General features: G+C 46.3%; 7 protein-coding genes across 7 annotated transcripts; 2 read left to right on the top strand and 5 right to left on the bottom strand.

Annotated features, from left to right (window-relative positions):
* Window positions 1–1,518: 1,518 nt before the first annotated feature.
* Window positions 1,519–2,351, bottom strand: N7478_009269 (pyridoxamine 5'-phosphate oxidase family protein; the record flags this gene model as incomplete). The annotated part of the gene is made up of 2 exons (XM_056925483.1): window positions 1,519–2,240; window positions 2,288–2,351. 2 exons carry the CDS (start codon window positions 2,349–2,351, stop codon window positions 1,519–1,521), a joined length of 786 nt encoding a protein of 261 aa, XP_056774853.1.
* A 481-nt stretch (window positions 2,352–2,832) lies between these two features.
* On the bottom strand, window positions 2,833–4,209 carry N7478_009268 (acyl-CoA dehydrogenase family protein; the record flags this gene model as incomplete). The annotated part of the gene is made up of 2 exons (XM_056925482.1): window positions 2,833–3,830; window positions 3,894–4,209. 2 exons carry the CDS (start codon window positions 4,207–4,209, stop codon window positions 2,833–2,835), a joined length of 1,314 nt encoding a protein of 437 aa, XP_056774852.1.
* Window positions 4,210–4,995: 786 nt separating this feature from the next.
* Window positions 4,996–5,838, bottom strand: N7478_009267 (uncharacterized protein; the record flags this gene model as incomplete). The annotated part of the gene is made up of 1 exon (XM_056925481.1): window positions 4,996–5,838. The coding sequence occupies one exon, from the start codon at window positions 5,836–5,838 to the stop codon at window positions 4,996–4,998; it is 843 nt and encodes a 280-aa protein (XP_056774851.1).
* Window positions 5,839–6,925: 1,087 nt separating this feature from the next.
* Window positions 6,926–8,017, top strand: N7478_009266 (LLM class flavin-dependent oxidoreductase; the record flags this gene model as incomplete). The annotated part of the gene is made up of 1 exon (XM_056925480.1): window positions 6,926–8,017. The coding sequence occupies one exon, from the start codon at window positions 6,926–6,928 to the stop codon at window positions 8,015–8,017; it is 1,092 nt and encodes a 363-aa protein (XP_056774850.1).
* Window positions 8,018–8,668: 651 nt separating this feature from the next.
* N7478_009265 (FAD-dependent oxidoreductase) lies at window positions 8,669–9,877 on the top strand (the record flags this gene model as incomplete). The annotated part of the gene is made up of 1 exon (XM_056925479.1): window positions 8,669–9,877. One exon carries the CDS (start codon window positions 8,669–8,671, stop codon window positions 9,875–9,877), a length of 1,209 nt encoding a protein of 402 aa, XP_056774849.1.
* A 438-nt stretch (window positions 9,878–10,315) lies between these two features.
* Window positions 10,316–12,127, bottom strand: N7478_009264 (uncharacterized protein; the record flags this gene model as incomplete). The annotated part of the gene is made up of 1 exon (XM_056925478.1): window positions 10,316–12,127. One exon carries the CDS (start codon window positions 12,125–12,127, stop codon window positions 10,316–10,318), a length of 1,812 nt encoding a protein of 603 aa, XP_056774848.1.
* Window positions 12,128–12,729: 602 nt separating this feature from the next.
* On the bottom strand, window positions 12,730–14,651 carry N7478_009263 (ferric reductase family protein; the record flags this gene model as incomplete). The annotated part of the gene is made up of 4 exons (XM_056925477.1): window positions 12,730–13,605; window positions 13,668–13,853; window positions 13,910–13,971; window positions 14,036–14,651. 4 exons carry the CDS (start codon window positions 14,649–14,651, stop codon window positions 12,730–12,732), a joined length of 1,740 nt encoding a protein of 579 aa, XP_056774847.1.
* Window positions 14,652–16,048: the final 1,397 nt, after the last annotated feature.

The following is a 16,048-nucleotide window of genomic DNA, read 5'->3' as shown; positions in this document are numbered from 1 at the left end:
TGTTGGGAAGTTCCGAAGTAGTATTTTCGGCTGCAGAAATGTTTTCGGGGTTGTCGTCCGCCACATAAGTACTAGGCATGTTTTGGAGAAGCGGCAAGAAACGAGAGCTCTGGACCGGTAATTGTTCTTCATAAAGTAATATATATAATTGAAATCTTTGGGGTTCTTGGGCTAATAGTTACTCAAGAGTTATGGCGACCTTTATAACCTTTGAAGTTGTGGTTACCATGTTTCTCCACCATGGCCATGTAGAGACACCCGGGTAACTGCAAGGTTATCACTTGGCCCTCACAGCTACCTGCGGCGGCCAACTTGAGCGAAAAAAAGATTTCGCAAAGTCATGGTTATTGGATAAAGGCAGTCATTTTCGTTCCTGCGCCAAAAAAATGTGGGGATTTCAGCCGCAGCAGCCTCAATCTGATGATTTGCAACACCCGGGTAAAATGCGCGGCTCCTTGGAACGGAATTTTTAACCGGTGTTCGATTGGGCCGAATGGGGGCCTTTTTTTAATTTCTGAAAAAATGCCATCATCGTTCAGAAACATGGTCTGCCTTGCGAAATCTAATCAGCAGATCAAGTCAGGCTCACCGACGGGGCAACGGCCATCTGAGCCTCAATGTGTACATATGCTCGGGCCACATTGTCGCCCAATCAACAACTCGCGGTTTTTGTGGCATCATGCGTGTGGATGTCTGACCCACATCTGGGCACCAGTTATACGGGAATCTAGTTGAAAGAGCTTGATGCAGAAGGATTTGAGGCTCTAGAATGTGAAATCAAATGGAAACGATCCCGGGGCCTGTGGTGGGGGGTCCATTTCTTTTCGTCCTAAAAGCTTTTCGCTTTAAAAGCAGCAATACATAAGTGATTCCGCTTTCGACTGGGCGGCAATGGCCGATTTTATCAATGCGATGGAGCTTGAATCTCGTCAAAGAGGGGCATACTACTTGAATTTGTGGTAAATTTGACTGATACTTGGTTGTCAAGGTCGTTTCCTGGAATAAAAGTAATATAACTAGGAATGGCATGGATCAGCAGCTATCAATACTTTCAAGTATAGTGAAGCAGGAACTTCAAGTTGTTCACAAACAAAGGATTGCCGTGCCCATGTGCGTGAAACTAGAATTACTTACATACTAGGTGTCAGTATTCAATCATTTAGCTCCATTTGGAATGTGCGCAATTGCATATTTCTATTGTTCTCGCCTCGGTCTATCTCTAATGCTCTGACGCTCCAACCTTGGAATCACTGTAGGGGATAGTTCGTTGAGTTAGAACTATAGAAGGTAAGGTGGGTTTAAATCAAAGATCGTATCCAGGAGCTCACATAATACTGTCTAAACGCTTGGGAGCTTAGCAAGTATAACGTTTCAATCCAAGATCCATAAAGCAACTTGTCTGATTAGATCTTAACTTAAATTATCTCATATCATGCATAGGCTGTTCTGTCATACTAAGTCTTCTGCAGGCCTATGTACAAGTATATTCGCATCATTCAAAGGTGTATGTGAGTCTCGCTACTCCAATTTTGGCCCTGCTGCATTCTCTGCGAAAGCACGATTTGCTTTGTTTTGACTTGCAATAAATGAGGTGATATGATTTGGTACCTCCGTCACCCGGTTAGTACTACTACTGATCGGAGTGCCGAATTCTTCCCAAATCGGAACGACACCTGTCCAAACCTTTCCAGTGACATCCTCGTTCTCTGTGTCTTTCCGCTCATCCGAAGGACTACCATCGCGTACCTTGCCGCTTCCGTCCACGATGGTCACCTTTAGAATCACAGTTGAAGACATCTCGGCTGAGTCAGGGGGTACACGAGAATTATCCCATCGATCAGTCAAGACCGAGTTTGTGATGAGTTTCATAGCCCATAGCTTCTCATCTTCATTGGTAACAAGATTCGCGTATCCGTGAAGGACGACCGAGCGATAATTATAGCTATGAGAGTTTGGAGTAAGGGATAAGACTATTCCATCCACTTTACTGGTTGCTATGCAGATAGGAAGACCACCACCCTCGGAATTGCGGGCGAGGTTCATGATCCGCGAACTAACGTAGCCATGCAAATAACATTCCAATGGCTCATCGATGCTTGCAGATGGGTATTCGAAAGACCCCATCTGACCAATCATGGGGAGTATAGTAGGAAATGGATCTTCTGGCCCCGGAATAAAGGAAACATGAAGGACTTGGGATGAATTCACGATTGAGTGAATTGCACCTAGATCATAGGTAGCTGTAAAGGTTAGACATTGAATTTAATTGTCGGCTTCTTCCACTTACCACGATGCTTGTATCGATTGACTGTATTTGAAGAACGCTTTGGATAAGACAGCGTTCGACCCATGGCGACTGTTGGAGCAGATAAAAAGCCCTTGAATGTTTTGTTGATGCGTGATACGATTTTATTCGTGTTGTTAATTCTCTGGTTGCGAGATGATACGCAGGCTTTATAGAATTTCTACACCTGTTGAGAAGAATTATCCTCAAACATCCAAACTTCAAAATCCTCTTCGGGTGAATATTTCCTGTTCGGCCGATAGATGACATCCATCAATAGATACAGGTGACACTCAAGCGATTACCCATTTAGCGTTGATTTGATCCTACGAGCGACGACCCAAGAGGAGATGGTAAATGCGCTTGTAGTGATTGGCCCATAACGCCGACTCTCGGCGATCACCGAACTTCCCCAGGGTGGAGTGCGCCGACATGTAACCATAACACGTTTATTCAATGCGCCTTTTAAGCTAGAGACTGTTGGTTGGTTAAAATTCTATGTACAAAGCACGATTATGGGGTCTATGTCCTCCAAAATACAGCTTTAATCAGTAGCTTCGCGGTAGTTCTAATACCTTTTCGCTGACGTAGTTCAGGATCATTTCTCTGCTCACGGGCGCAATCCTCGGGACGAAACATTCACGCATGTATCGCTCAACATCATATTCCATCGCGTATCCCATACCACCATGCGCAAGGACAGCTCGCTCACAGGCTGTGAAAGCGGCCTCGGCTGCCAAATATTTAGCACTATTACAGGCGACGCCGATAGCATGGAAAGGAATTGAGCCGTCATTCGTGTCGTAGAGTCGAGCAGCGTGATAGGTCGCAAGCTTTGCCGCTTCCAGTTTCATGTATGCATCTGCTAATGGATGCGATACGCCTTGGTTTTGTCCAATCGGACGGCCAAAGACCACCCGCTCTTTCGCATATTGTGCGGCCTTCTCGAGAGCTGCGTATCCCAGCCCAAGAGCTTCGCCTGCCAGTAGACAACGTTCAGCGTTCATGCCATGTAAAATAATTTTGAATCCATCATTCTCTTGGCCGATCAAGCTTTCCTTTGAAATGGGGTAATTGTCGAAAAAGACTTCATTTGCGTCCACTGCGCGACCGCCCATCTTCTTGATCTTGCGAAGATCCAGTCCACGGTGGTTACGGTCCAGGTCGATGCAAAACATGGATAGACCCTCGGTTGATTTTTTGACTTCTTCTAACGGCGTAGTTCGTGCCAGCAGGATCATCTTCGAAGCAACCTGAGCACAGGTGATCCAGATCTTTTGGCCGGAGACGGAATATCCATCTGCAGTCTTTGTTGCTAGGGTCTTGAGCTTGAGGGTTTCGAGACCGGTATTCGGCTCAGTCACCCCGAAGCAAGTACGCCACGTTCCATTGATGATGTTAGGGATTGTGGTCTCTAGCTGTTCTGGAGTTCCAAATCTGGCCAATGGCTGTGTGGCATAGACATTGGCGTGGATTGCCTGCGCTCCCGCCATGCCTGCACCTGACTGAGTAATGGTTTGCATCATCATTGTGGCCTCGGAGATACCTGTTTCGAGTGTTAATTCATATTGAATTCCAATTCAACAGCAAAAAAAAATGCTATGCATACCTAAGCCAGCTCCTCCAAGTGACTCCGGCAACGCGATTCCAAGCCAGCCATCCTTTGCCAGCGCCGCGTGAAACTCGCTAGGATCTTTCTCTTCCTGGTCTCTTTGTTGCCAGTAGGTGTTGGGAAATTTGGAACATATGTGTGAGATCGCATCTCGAACTGTGAGTTGTTCCTCTGTGAAACCAGTCATTTCCATTAACCCATTGCGAGCTGAGACTGAGAATGCAGCTCGCTGTGCAGACAACGGACTGGTCGCCTGGATTGGGAGGACGTGACGTCGCGACCGTGGTAAATGTTTTCCGCATGCCCGAAACATGATGGTTGTTAATACTATCTTGTTTCTTTGTTGATTCTGCGTAGTACATCTTTCTTATATAACGTGCGCTGTGGTTGCAGTTCATGCCACCAGCATGCAGCCGACTTACTAAGGCTGACCCCCATATAACCGAGTTGCCGAACTCACCGGCAAGTTACAATTTGACCGACTTCGGGGATCATTCTTTTGGGCAAACATTGGATACTATTTATTATGTATACTGCAGTTTGATGCTCAAAGAAATCAGAAGTCATCCATGGATAATTGGTGTCCACGGGTACTACTAATAGTATGTACGATATTACTAGTATGACTGCCAAACAGGAACTTCAAGTTCAACTTATAGTGGGTATATAGTATATTCATAGTATTAGGAGACCGAAACATTCCAAGGTTCTCTCCATACCCATTTGGCTATGTATATCTCATGGTGTAAATATCCCTGCCAAGTCCAAGCTCCTGGCATGAGCTTCAACATCAAACTTACTCTATATCCATCATCGGCAGAAATGTCCATTGGGAATTTTGTTCAGGAACATCTTCAGAGACACATCGTTCACATCGACAGATAAACCTAAAGGAATTTTGAAGATGCTGACGACGCGAGGTGATATTATTATGTTGTGTGAGATCGAAGTACGAAATGCAGCATTCTTCGCCTGGTTGAATGTCTCGGGCGGCAGTAAAGACCATACACCCGCGATCGTCAGGTTTGTGGATGATCTGGCGTGGGGGAAAAATGAGCATACTTCTTTTTTTCTGTTATTCCAAATTGACGGACTCAAGTCAACTTACATTCGGCGAACATGAATGATTCGCCATTGCTGCCGTTGGATAAACGGCAGCAGCAAATTGTTCCCCTCTGTCTGGCCAGGATTTTGGGACGGGGAAAACACCAGTTTCTCTTGGATAAAGGCCAAAGGAGTTCGCTTCTTCTTGACAAATCAGATGAAGTACACTTTCTGTACTTAATCCATGAGGTAAGATGGGGCTGCTTTGGACATACTTCTTAACCAAGTTGGACCATGCCCGGACCCGCTCATGCGACCAAGTGTCGGGAGATCCACATAACAAGCTTATGCCCTCCCAGCCCGTCTTCCACCTTTGCAAACTCAATTGGCTCTCTTTAGTGAACGCCATATCGTTCAGTTCGCATTGTCTGGTAGCAAGCAGGCGAACAATCAACCACAGCATTCCAAACTCATACTCACCCCGCTTAGTCCGTATTGATTTTGAGTATCGTTTCAGCCAACCGCACTCAAACTCATGACGAATACTGTCGATATCTTTGCAGGTACGGCTGCACCAAAAGACATCGGGAATGCAGTCATTAGGACATCGGCATCGTTCAGCGAGACCAATGCCTCGAATATTACAAGCGGGATTGCTGCAAATCAGATTTTCATTGGTGGTAGGGTCATCAACAACCGGAATAACTGCGTATGGGCGGTCTGTAAGAAGACAAGTGCCTTTTGGAACAAGAGATGAGACGCGGAATTGCCGGCCTTTGACTAGGTCGGTGCTTTCAATTAAATGTGGATGAATCCAAGCGGGTTGCGTTTGGGGGACTCTGTCTACACGAACTGGCGTTTCTGGTGAGTCGAGAGTAAGGAATACGACTTGGGACATGATGCCTGGCGTTTGGCACTTCGGGAATTCTTCTTTAGGCGCGTGGGTTTTGGTAAATCGGATAATTTTACGATTGCAGCGTGGGCGGAAAAAAAAAGGGTAAAAAAAAAAGAGACTTCTTTTTCTGTGCTTCTCTAACGAGCACCATGGCTTTTTTTTTCGTTGGTTCCGGTGGACGAGTGGAGTCAATCATGGCCACAAGAAGTTTTAGCCAGCCAATACCAGGGCGGGATAGACCCCCGAGGTGAGGTTATTCCGGGAGTGAAATGCTAACCGATTTGCCATCCGTGATTAGTGTCCCGTTCATGGTATCAACAATTAAGTACCGATCAGTGCGTGAAAAACGACTTGAAACAGGAAGCAGGGTACTATGTAGATCCTAAGGTAATATTTATTTAAATCCGTCCCTCGGATTTCGTCTATAGTAATAACTGACACACGTCAACTCGATCTGCATTTAGTAGCTTACAAATCCGATCTGTTCGATTCTCGGGGGTTTATCGGGGGGTTCTTATAAGTATTTGTGCAAAATATCCGATCTTATCAGTAGCCGAAGTTTCGGTTAGTTCATGTTGTCTTTCGTTTGTCGAGTTTAAGTCTGCAGAGTAACCCAGATGTCCTTGTTAATTAGCATTTCATTGTTGTCTGAAGTATTTAATTCACCATTACTGTACTCCCGCAACCGTTATGGCTATTCTCCTTTATGTTAGACATGTTTATCTTCGGCGCTTTTTAGATGACAACCTTGCAAACCATGGCGTGATTCCGTCGAGTTTGATGCCATGCACACACCCCCTCATCTCTACAACCATAACACTCCTTTAATAGTTAGCAATGCGACTTATCCCTGGCTAGTCATAGTACTGTCAATAATGAGCCATCTAGATCCATCCCTAATCATAAGACGTTATCTGACACCGAGTTGCGTGATCTCGTGGTACGCGGAAGCAAATAGTATATAAAATAGCCGCTTGTCCCATCTCTTAACGACCACTGCTTAGACACTGATTTTGGCAATACAAGTATCGTTCACTCAATTTGCTCTTGAATTTCAATATCATAAGGACAACATAATTCCGTGGACAAAATGCCGACCGAATTCATCAGTCTGACGTTCAACAATGCTTCCACAGAGCTCAAGCCGATTCCCGGTGCCGGAATCGATCCTGATTACCTTAAGCGATATGCTCGCTCTTTAGATGATTACGCATTTAATTACACACTTGTGCCATATGGCTCTTCATCTTTTGACCCGTTCACAATTGGTGCCACTATTGCGTCGGTAACCAAAAATTTGAAAGTGATCATTGCTCTTCGCCCAAATACTCTGTATCCCACAGTTGCAGCCAAGGCCTTGGCAACATTGGATCAACTGAGCTCTGGACGAGCTGTTGTTCATTTTATCGCTGGTGGAAGCGATGCAGAGCAAGCTAAAGAGGGTGACTTTCTCGACAAGGACCAACGATACGCGCGTCTGGAAGAATACATTCGCATTCTCCGTCGTGCGTGGGAGTCTCCCGATCCATTCGACTGGGAGGGAAGATATTATCAATTCAAACAGTTCAGCAATGATGTGCGACCAGTTAATGGGACGATCCCAGTGTCGGTTGGCGGTTCATCGGACGAGGCGTATCGCATTGGTGGCTCTTTGGCAGATATTTTCGGTTTGTGGGGCGAGCCTCTCAAGGAGACCAAGCAGCAAATCGATCGTATTTATGCCGAATCAGACAAAGCTGGTCGTTCTGAGAAGGACCGACCACGGATCTGGGTCACGTTCCGTCCTATTACCGCGGAAACAGATGAGCTCGCCTGGGCCAAGGCGCACAAAACACTAGATGCACTTACAACGCATCGTGCTAATGGCCTCGGAAAAGCCCCTGCTAATGCTCCGGCGCCTCAAAACGTAGGATCTCAGCGCTTGCTTGACATTGCATCTCGTGGTGAGGTCCAAGATCGTGCTCTTTGGTATCCTACAGTGACTGCAACGAATGCTCGTGGTGCTTCGACAGCTTTGGTTGGATCTCACCAGACTATTATTGACTCAATTTTGGATTATGTCGATCTTGGTGCCGAGCTCATCTCTATTCGTGGCTATGACAATTTCAACGACGCTGTTGACTACGGACGATACATTCTTCCTGGTGTACGTGAAGTACTTGAATCCCGGGCAGGAAACTGAGCCTGGCATATCGTGTATAAAACTAGCACAGACGTGAATGTCAATAATTAGATAAATCAATCTCTCTTGAATGACATGCCTTACGATATAAATTATACTTTTTACTATTTCAAACATTTAGTAGTGGTGGTAAAGGTTAACGTAGAAATGATCAACGGCCACAATAAGCAGCTTAGGCTGGCTGGGTTCGGTCGGACATAGGCTGAGAGAGTCAGTATCAACAAATCAACCCACGGCTGAGTATTTAAATGATTAAAAGCTTCGCATCTGAATAATCCGGACGTAAGATTTTCGATTTTCGAATGTTTGCAGATATAATAATGAAGAATGAATCTTTCTTCGCAATGTTGATTCATCGGAGCATAGTTATCTTCGGACCCGGGGATATTCGGATCCGAACATCCTCCAGGCCACGGAGATAACACAATACTACTACTAGTAGGACACATACAAATGTCGGACTATGATATAGAAGGGGGCTTTTAGTAGATCTGAGTATTCTGGACTTCCTTATATAAACTCGAAGTTCCCTCTGATGGTACAAGACAGAACACTTCACCAATCATCAGCATACATCCATTGATCCATCTACATTCATACCTTCGAATCCCCAAGCTTCATCTTCATTCGACAGTATTCAAAATTTACCAAATGGCATCCAAGGAAGTTGCAATAATTGGTGCCGGTCTCTCAGGTCTCGCCCTCGCCCTCGCGTTGAACCAGCAGAATATTCCGTGCACAATCTATGAATCTCGCTCAGCTTCTCTTGATATCGGTGGTGCTATTATGCTTTCTCCAAATGCACTCCGTATACTGGACACATTGGGAATTTACAAGACTATCAAGCCCCTCGGCTATGAATTTAAGAGGCTACATTTCTACACCGACAAGCCACTTGACTCATACGAGTTTGGAGATGACGAGAAATATGGATACGACGCCCTACGTATCTATCGTTACGAATTGATTGATGCCCTTCTGAAGGCTGTTCAGGAAAGAGAAATACCTATCCACTACGGAAAAAAGTTCATCAAAGTCAATTCTGAGACCGAAACGGAGGTGACATGGGATTTTGAAGATGGTGAAACTGGCCAAGCTGCCTGTCTAGTCGGGGCAGATGGCATCCATTCTCGAGTCCGGAAATATCTCTACCCTGAGCTCGAGCCACACTTCACCAACGCAGTTGGAGTCACCGCTGCGGTTTCTAGATCTCAAATTGACCAAGGCTCATATGAAATGCCTCTCACCATCATGAATCCCCAACGCGGTGCTTTCGTGATCGCACCTCAGCTTCCTGATGGGTCGGAGGTTTTAATTGGAAAACAGAAACGTGTTCCGGAGCTTGACCGCCAGGGCTGGAATGATTTGATGAGCAACAAGGAGTGGTGTGTCGACTTTTTACGGGATGGTGCAGAAGATTTCCCGCAAGTTGTACAGTCGGCTGTCAGCGATATCCCACTGAACAAGATCAACTTGTGGCCTTTCTATGTGGTCCCCAAACTTGATACCTGGGCCTCAAAGAATTCTCGTGTGGTGATTCTTGGTGATGCGGCTCATGCTATTCCTCCTTCGGCAGGCCAGGGTATCAATCAAGCATTTGAGGATGTATACACCTATGCTTTGGTCCTGTCGAGATGCCAACAGCAGAATTTGGCTCATGGTTTGGAAGTTTGGCAACAAGGTCGGCAAGGCCGCGTTGATCGAGTCCTAGAACTAAACAAACAAATTGATGCTAGACGGATGCCAAAGGAGGCCAAGCATGCGCCTTCGGAGCTGGATACTAAGGCATTCGACTTGGAGTGGCTCTATAGTCCTTGTTTTAACACCATGGTCGATGAATGGTTTCAACCAGCTATCTGATACTTCTGGTAGCAAAGAGTCATTGGTTGGATTTGAGTTGAGGAGAGCAGTCTTCTACAAACATGTATCTGAATTCTTGACTTTACTTTCTCCTTCATAGTCTAGTTCTTATAAAGCGGGATGTTAGGTTTCATATGCCCCAGAAATCCAATTTCTATTTTCAAGTTCACTCTCCATTGTGGATTCCCTTTCAAGCTATTGGTATATACAAAGTGGTATCAGTGAATGATGTATGAATCGCCTTCTTAATTGAATTTGCCGATCGTGAATTTGAAATAGGATCTTCGCTTATGCAAAATGGTCATAGAGAACTCACTCCAAAGGTGGAGAGCTCGAGGCAATGTAGATGTCGCAATGATCATGAAATATAAAGAAAAAGATATGGTTCCTTCAAGGTTTACTAATAGTTTAGTGTCGATATTATATAATGGATGTGGATCAACCTTCTCTGTCCGATTCAGGTTGGCTCTGTTCTTTGGAGAGTTTGGGATTCCGTAAAATGAACGCAAGCGGGATCATTGGAGCGGCGATAAATATACCAGTAATGCACAGAAGCTTCTGAATCTCTCTATAGCTGACAATGATGGCAGATCTTTCAGGACTCCCGATGGGATACGATGGAATGACTTCGAATGGGGAATCATATACAGCCCGAGCAAGAGTTGTATTGGACTGAAAATCCAGGTTGGCAGCTAGAGAATTGTATAGTGTTTGTGTCCATATAGCCCCGGAAGCGCAAGTTCCAAGGGCACTGCCAATATTGAAAGAGCCGAGGTAAATTCCTGTTAAGACTGCCATATGCTCATGGCTTGTAGCGGCCTGAACGGATGCCTGGGTTGGATAGGCGAAGAATCCACCAGCGAGGCCCAAGAGGATCTGAGCCGCTATCACGCCAGCCCTTGATCCCTCGGATGCACCGCCTCTAAAGTAGATGACCAAGGCATAGGCAACTATGAAAAGACACGTCCCAGAAACGATCAGGTATTTCAACCTGCGTGTCTTGAAAATGACCAGCCCTGTTAACAGACCACTAACCATTCCAAAGAATGAGTAAAAGGACTGGATCCGAGTGGCTGCGGCCACTGAGAAGTCAAATGCAACGATCAGAACTGTATAAAGATAGTCGGCTTGGAGGTACCAAGAGAAATTGAGCAGGCATCTGATTGCAAGGGCACTCCAGATACCACGATCCTTTAAAAGATGGAACGGGGCCAAAGGGAATCTTGCGCCTCGCGTCTCCCATAATATAAATAGGGGTATACACAAGAACCCTATGCTTAAAGGTGCAATAATAAAAGGTGACGCCCACTGAGATCGCGTACCGCCAGCAACTGTGAGGGGCGCAAGAATGAAGCCAAATATGCCAATCATGAGGAATATTCCAACCAGATCGAGTTGATGGAACACATATAAAGCCATATCACGCGGTCCAAACGAGCGGAAGGGACTAGGGTGATGTTTCAATGCGCCAGTCTTGTGCGCCCGGCGACTGGTATAGAACAGAGTCCACAGAAGAGGAAATGAGCAAACCGTGTATATTATACACCACATGCCAATGCCCCATCGCCAGCCGGTTTTTTTAACAACGGCCTCGGTAATGTTTCCACTGATCCACGTGTTGATGATGAAAGGTGTGGCGGGGAGGTAGCTGAAGAACACACGAGAGCGCATCGAAGTAATGTCAGCGATGATAATCTCTACCAGCAGCACGATTCCGGTATAGCCAAGCTGGTACAACACTGTCCCCATCGAGAACATTTCAATGGAGGTCGCACAGCTTTCTATTGCGGTTCCGATCAGATAAAATACCATAGACACTGCAACGAGCTCGAATCGGCCAAAAACGTCCGCGACGCGAGCTGCTGCCGGTTGAGCTGCTGCTGCGATCACACTGCGAGCCACATTAACAGTCGCCAGGAGCGAATGCTGTCCAAAGCTGGATGTTGCATATGATTGGTATGTAGAGCGTACTTGGCTATCCAGTCCATAGGCATAGCCAACAAGAAAGACACCGATGAACATCAGCATGCGATCATTTCGAGTCAACGATGCGTTGATGGCCTCAATTCGAGCCACTCCCGGGGACTTTGCGGTCGCAATCGAGGGGCCAAGAAGGGGTCTTAGCTCGCCGTCGACAGAATCATCATGATCAACGTGGCGGGAGGGGTCCGAGTGAAGCAGACTCCGATAGCTTACGACTCCATCACCCTCATCTTCAGGTGCTGAGGGACTCTTTCCAACGGTCGCCATTTGACCAGCTGGGTATTTCCCATCAGATATGTACGGTAGCTCTGAGTAATATTTGAGAGAAGAGTGAGCGAAGAAGATGACTATGGTTATTAAGAAAAGTGTAATGCAGAAGGAGAGATCAGCCGAGTATCATGTTTGATCAGATAAGATGTGGGATGGCACGGAGACCCAGTTTCCCGACCGCTATTCATTCTGTTAGGCAGAGTCTCCACTGTGTTTGAAACGACAGCAAATCGCATTTGACCTACCATCTGACCCCTCAAATAGTTTGTGTCTTATGTAAAGTGTGTAAGCAGCGCCACCTTACGTCGGACATCGGATATACGGGGTCGGAGTCCGATAATCGACCGCGACGGCTGCCATGAAGGACAAGCTCTGTATGAGGAAGTTTGGGAGAAGGCAGGAATGAAAGTTCATTTATATTTTCATGAAAGTCAAGAAATACGCCATTATACAATGCCTTGAAAAGACCAAAAAACGTATTCTATTTGATCAAATCTGCCCAGGTGTTCGCTTGGCATCATCAAATCCCAACGACCATCAACAGAAGACAGTGGAACTAGTTGTCACTTTATCAAATGGCATTCTCTGCTGATTGAATACTACCACGAAAAGCTTTCCTCCACATAATTGACATTTGAGGCAGATTGGCGTTTGCGGCAAACGCGGCGCACATCATCGCTCAGACTGCCATTTCCACAAACCAAAACTCCCATGGCTCCAATTTGATTTTCTACCTCCATACCAACAAGGGTATCAATGTTAGGCCGGCCGGGGAACATTTGGACGGTAGCTGATGGGCTTTGGATTTCTTTGGTGTTGCGAGGGCGAGTGACAAAGAGCATGATGCGAAGTACCTCACGACGGCGATCCATGGCCAGGATTTTGGTCATCCACGGTCGGATCCACTCTAAATGTTCAGGGGACTGAATGATCCACACAAGAGTGACGCGACGTGCGGCTACCGTGCCTTCTGCAAATCCTTCGACGAGATGTCGGACGAAGGGAACATGATGTGTGATTCCAACACCTCCTGCGAATAGCATAACAGTGCCGTATGAGTCCATAGAGTGGATATTTCCATAGGGACCCTCTGCGAATGCTCGTAAAGTAACACGGTTTCCAATGGCGTTTGTGGCTCGTTTGAAAAGTTTGTCGGTCATCCCGGTACGCCGACGAACTAATAGTGATACAGTTGTCTTGTCGGTGGTTCGAAGGAGATCTTGCTGGACGGTGGGTAACCCCTTTTCATCTGGGCTTATCTCTTCGGCTTCACTCCAGGCGACTGAAAACGGATGCGACGTCCACAACCCAACTGCTGGAATATAGAGGTATAGGTGCTGACCCGGGTTGAATTTCCACGGTCGCGCCATACGTAGGGTAATGCGCATGGCATCTCCTGGCATCGCTTCCACAGTAGCCGAGGTAGAAAGACGACCAAGATTGCGGTATAGAAGGGTGAAAAGACGAGTGGCACGCTATTATTTCTAGGTTAGTATCAAAGTCGATAGCGTGTCCAAAGGTTTGACGGGAGCCCTACCTCCAGTACCCAGAATACAAGGGCAACAATCAAATAGTTCTTCGCAACAAATCCATTCAAATGCACCCAAAGGAATGCCATGAAGACGGCAACCAAGGCGAAGTGAAGATGAACAAATGTCTCGTAGAATGCATGTCGAATGGGAGACGGTGAGTGTATTAAAAGAGCAGTGATGCAGCATGTAGCCTAAAAATTGAAATGAGTCGAAAGATTTGAGGTTGCAGGGAGATTAGAAGACCTACCACTAATCCTGACATAATGAAGCTGCTTCCCTTGATGGACATAGCAACAACACTCCAGCTACCTAAATTGTCAATCAGCATTGAGTCTCACCTAAACTGGCTGGTATTTCGTTTCCTTAATCTTACCTTCCTGAACTTTGGGAACCATCCATGCAAAAGTGTGCACCAAGGCCTGGAGGGCTACAATGCGTCCAAGCCATCGGTGCAGAAGATTCCACGTATCAAAAGGAACATGTAATAGAGAAATCAAAGGATTGTTCCGGCCGGCAGTAAGGACAAGCGGAATGAGGTTGACGGTGGCGATGGTACCAGATCGGTTGCGAATGATACCTGCTACAGTGTCTTCTTCAGATCGATATGGAACGGTGACCACACAAAGAGTAACATTCATCGCGACAAGTCCTATAACCAAGAGGCCATGGAAACGACTGGGCAGGTTTCCCATATTGACAGCGGCTGAGAGTTGAAATTCGCGATTATGACGAGTTCGGAACAGAGGAGCATAGATCAAATGGGTCTTGAACCACGACAACTTCTCCGAAGCTGAGACATAGTAACGCTGCCTATCGTCGCCAAAGGTTGATAGTCTTCGTAAGTGACTAGAGAATCGAAGGGAAAGCTGCCAAACGTAATAAGCGGCAGCTGCACAGCCCAATGCGAGGAGGCTATATCGTGCCAGGTCATCGTCGAATGATTCGTAAAAGGCCTGCGATCCACCGCGTCTTTCTAGCTTGGTCGTCATGTTTTAGGGTCGGGGATGGGGACGACAAGGCAGAAGTGGCGTATAGACTCTCAGGGGCGTTTTATAGCAGAACAGTGAATGGGTTAAATAAGGCAGAATAGCTCATCCAAGACCAGCTTGTTGGAAAGCAAATCAAGAAAAGAATGATGTTTAAATGATAACTACAACACCTGGTTGCTGGATCAAACGAATTGGACACAGATGATAAATAGCAAGGCAATGTCGACGGTGTTGGGTTAGAACGAGTGAGTAGCGTCGATAATCAGGACCTGCCCATAGGGAACAGCTCAGCTGTAGTATAGAAGCAGAGAGTGAATGCACTTGGGCTTTTCGTTGATAAGTGGCGTTGCAGTCGAACCAGGGATGGCAACGTCAGATTTTTCGTACACAATATTCTGTTGGAGGGCAACGAATGGAATGCTAGGTCTCGCAGTCTAAATCGGGATAGAATTGAATATACCAACGTCCGGATGGAACCAGCCCACCAGGTATCAATGACAATTGTCAAAAGAAAATAACAAGAAAGAAAGAAAGAAAGAAAGAAAGAAGGGGAGAAGAGAAACAAAAAGCCAGAAAACAAAGAAGACAAAGAGAATCCCAGTCGATTGTTGCAAATAAAGGAAGGGAGACATAGATATGGGCGATCCACCTCTAATCGCTCCTGTCAACCCAAGTGTGCTGGAAGGGGTAGAAGTGGAGATATCTGAGACAGAGCCAAGTCCATGACCGAACAAATTAAAATACTCCAGTAGAAATCAAGTAAGGCCAGCCGAGATCTCAGGGCCCATGCGGAGGATGTCTACCTTATCAATGTACTGCCACTGTATGCACTAACCTGACATGATCTCAATGTTATCCATCTCTATCGCACAGATCAAGTTTCTTCTTAGCGCCGGGCTAAACTTTCTTCGAATCTTCGAAGGATCTCAATCTGCGACAAAAGCGGAGTAAGCCAAATTCAAATCGAGACTTTGCAGGCTGTCAAAAGCCACCAATCCAAGAGCCACAGGGTAAATAATGATCATTCGACATCTCGGGCATGCGACAGCTTTCCGACTTGGCACAAGAGAGTGGCGGGGGATGACTGGCTGGGGTGAAACACCGTATGGTGGTAAATTGGAACTTGAAGCAGGCTATAGGCGCCATGACTAGCGCCGATCGACGACGGAGGGGCTTGGCGGGCGGGTGGAAGTTTGAGAATTGGCCCTTGCTTCATTCGCGAGCCAATCCGACATTGCAGTGGAGAAACAGGGGTGGTTAGTGGATAACAGGGGGGAAATTTTGTCATTATTCTGACATTCTCTCTTACCAAGGCTCAAATGACGTCGTCGGATGAACTACCAGATTGGATGTGTCCGTGTTGCATGTATACTACTAGTGTAGACTTTGGGACACAC

The sequence above is a fragment of the Penicillium angulare genome (assembly GCF_028827245.1).
Source record: "Penicillium angulare strain IBT 27051 chromosome Unknown utg000007l_segment0_segment0, whole genome shotgun sequence".
Taxonomy (NCBI): Eukaryota; Fungi; Ascomycota; class Eurotiomycetes; order Eurotiales; family Aspergillaceae; genus Penicillium; species Penicillium angulare.
The sequence above is the reverse complement of the archived record's forward strand: the minus strand, read 5'-3'. Positions and strand labels throughout refer to the sequence as shown.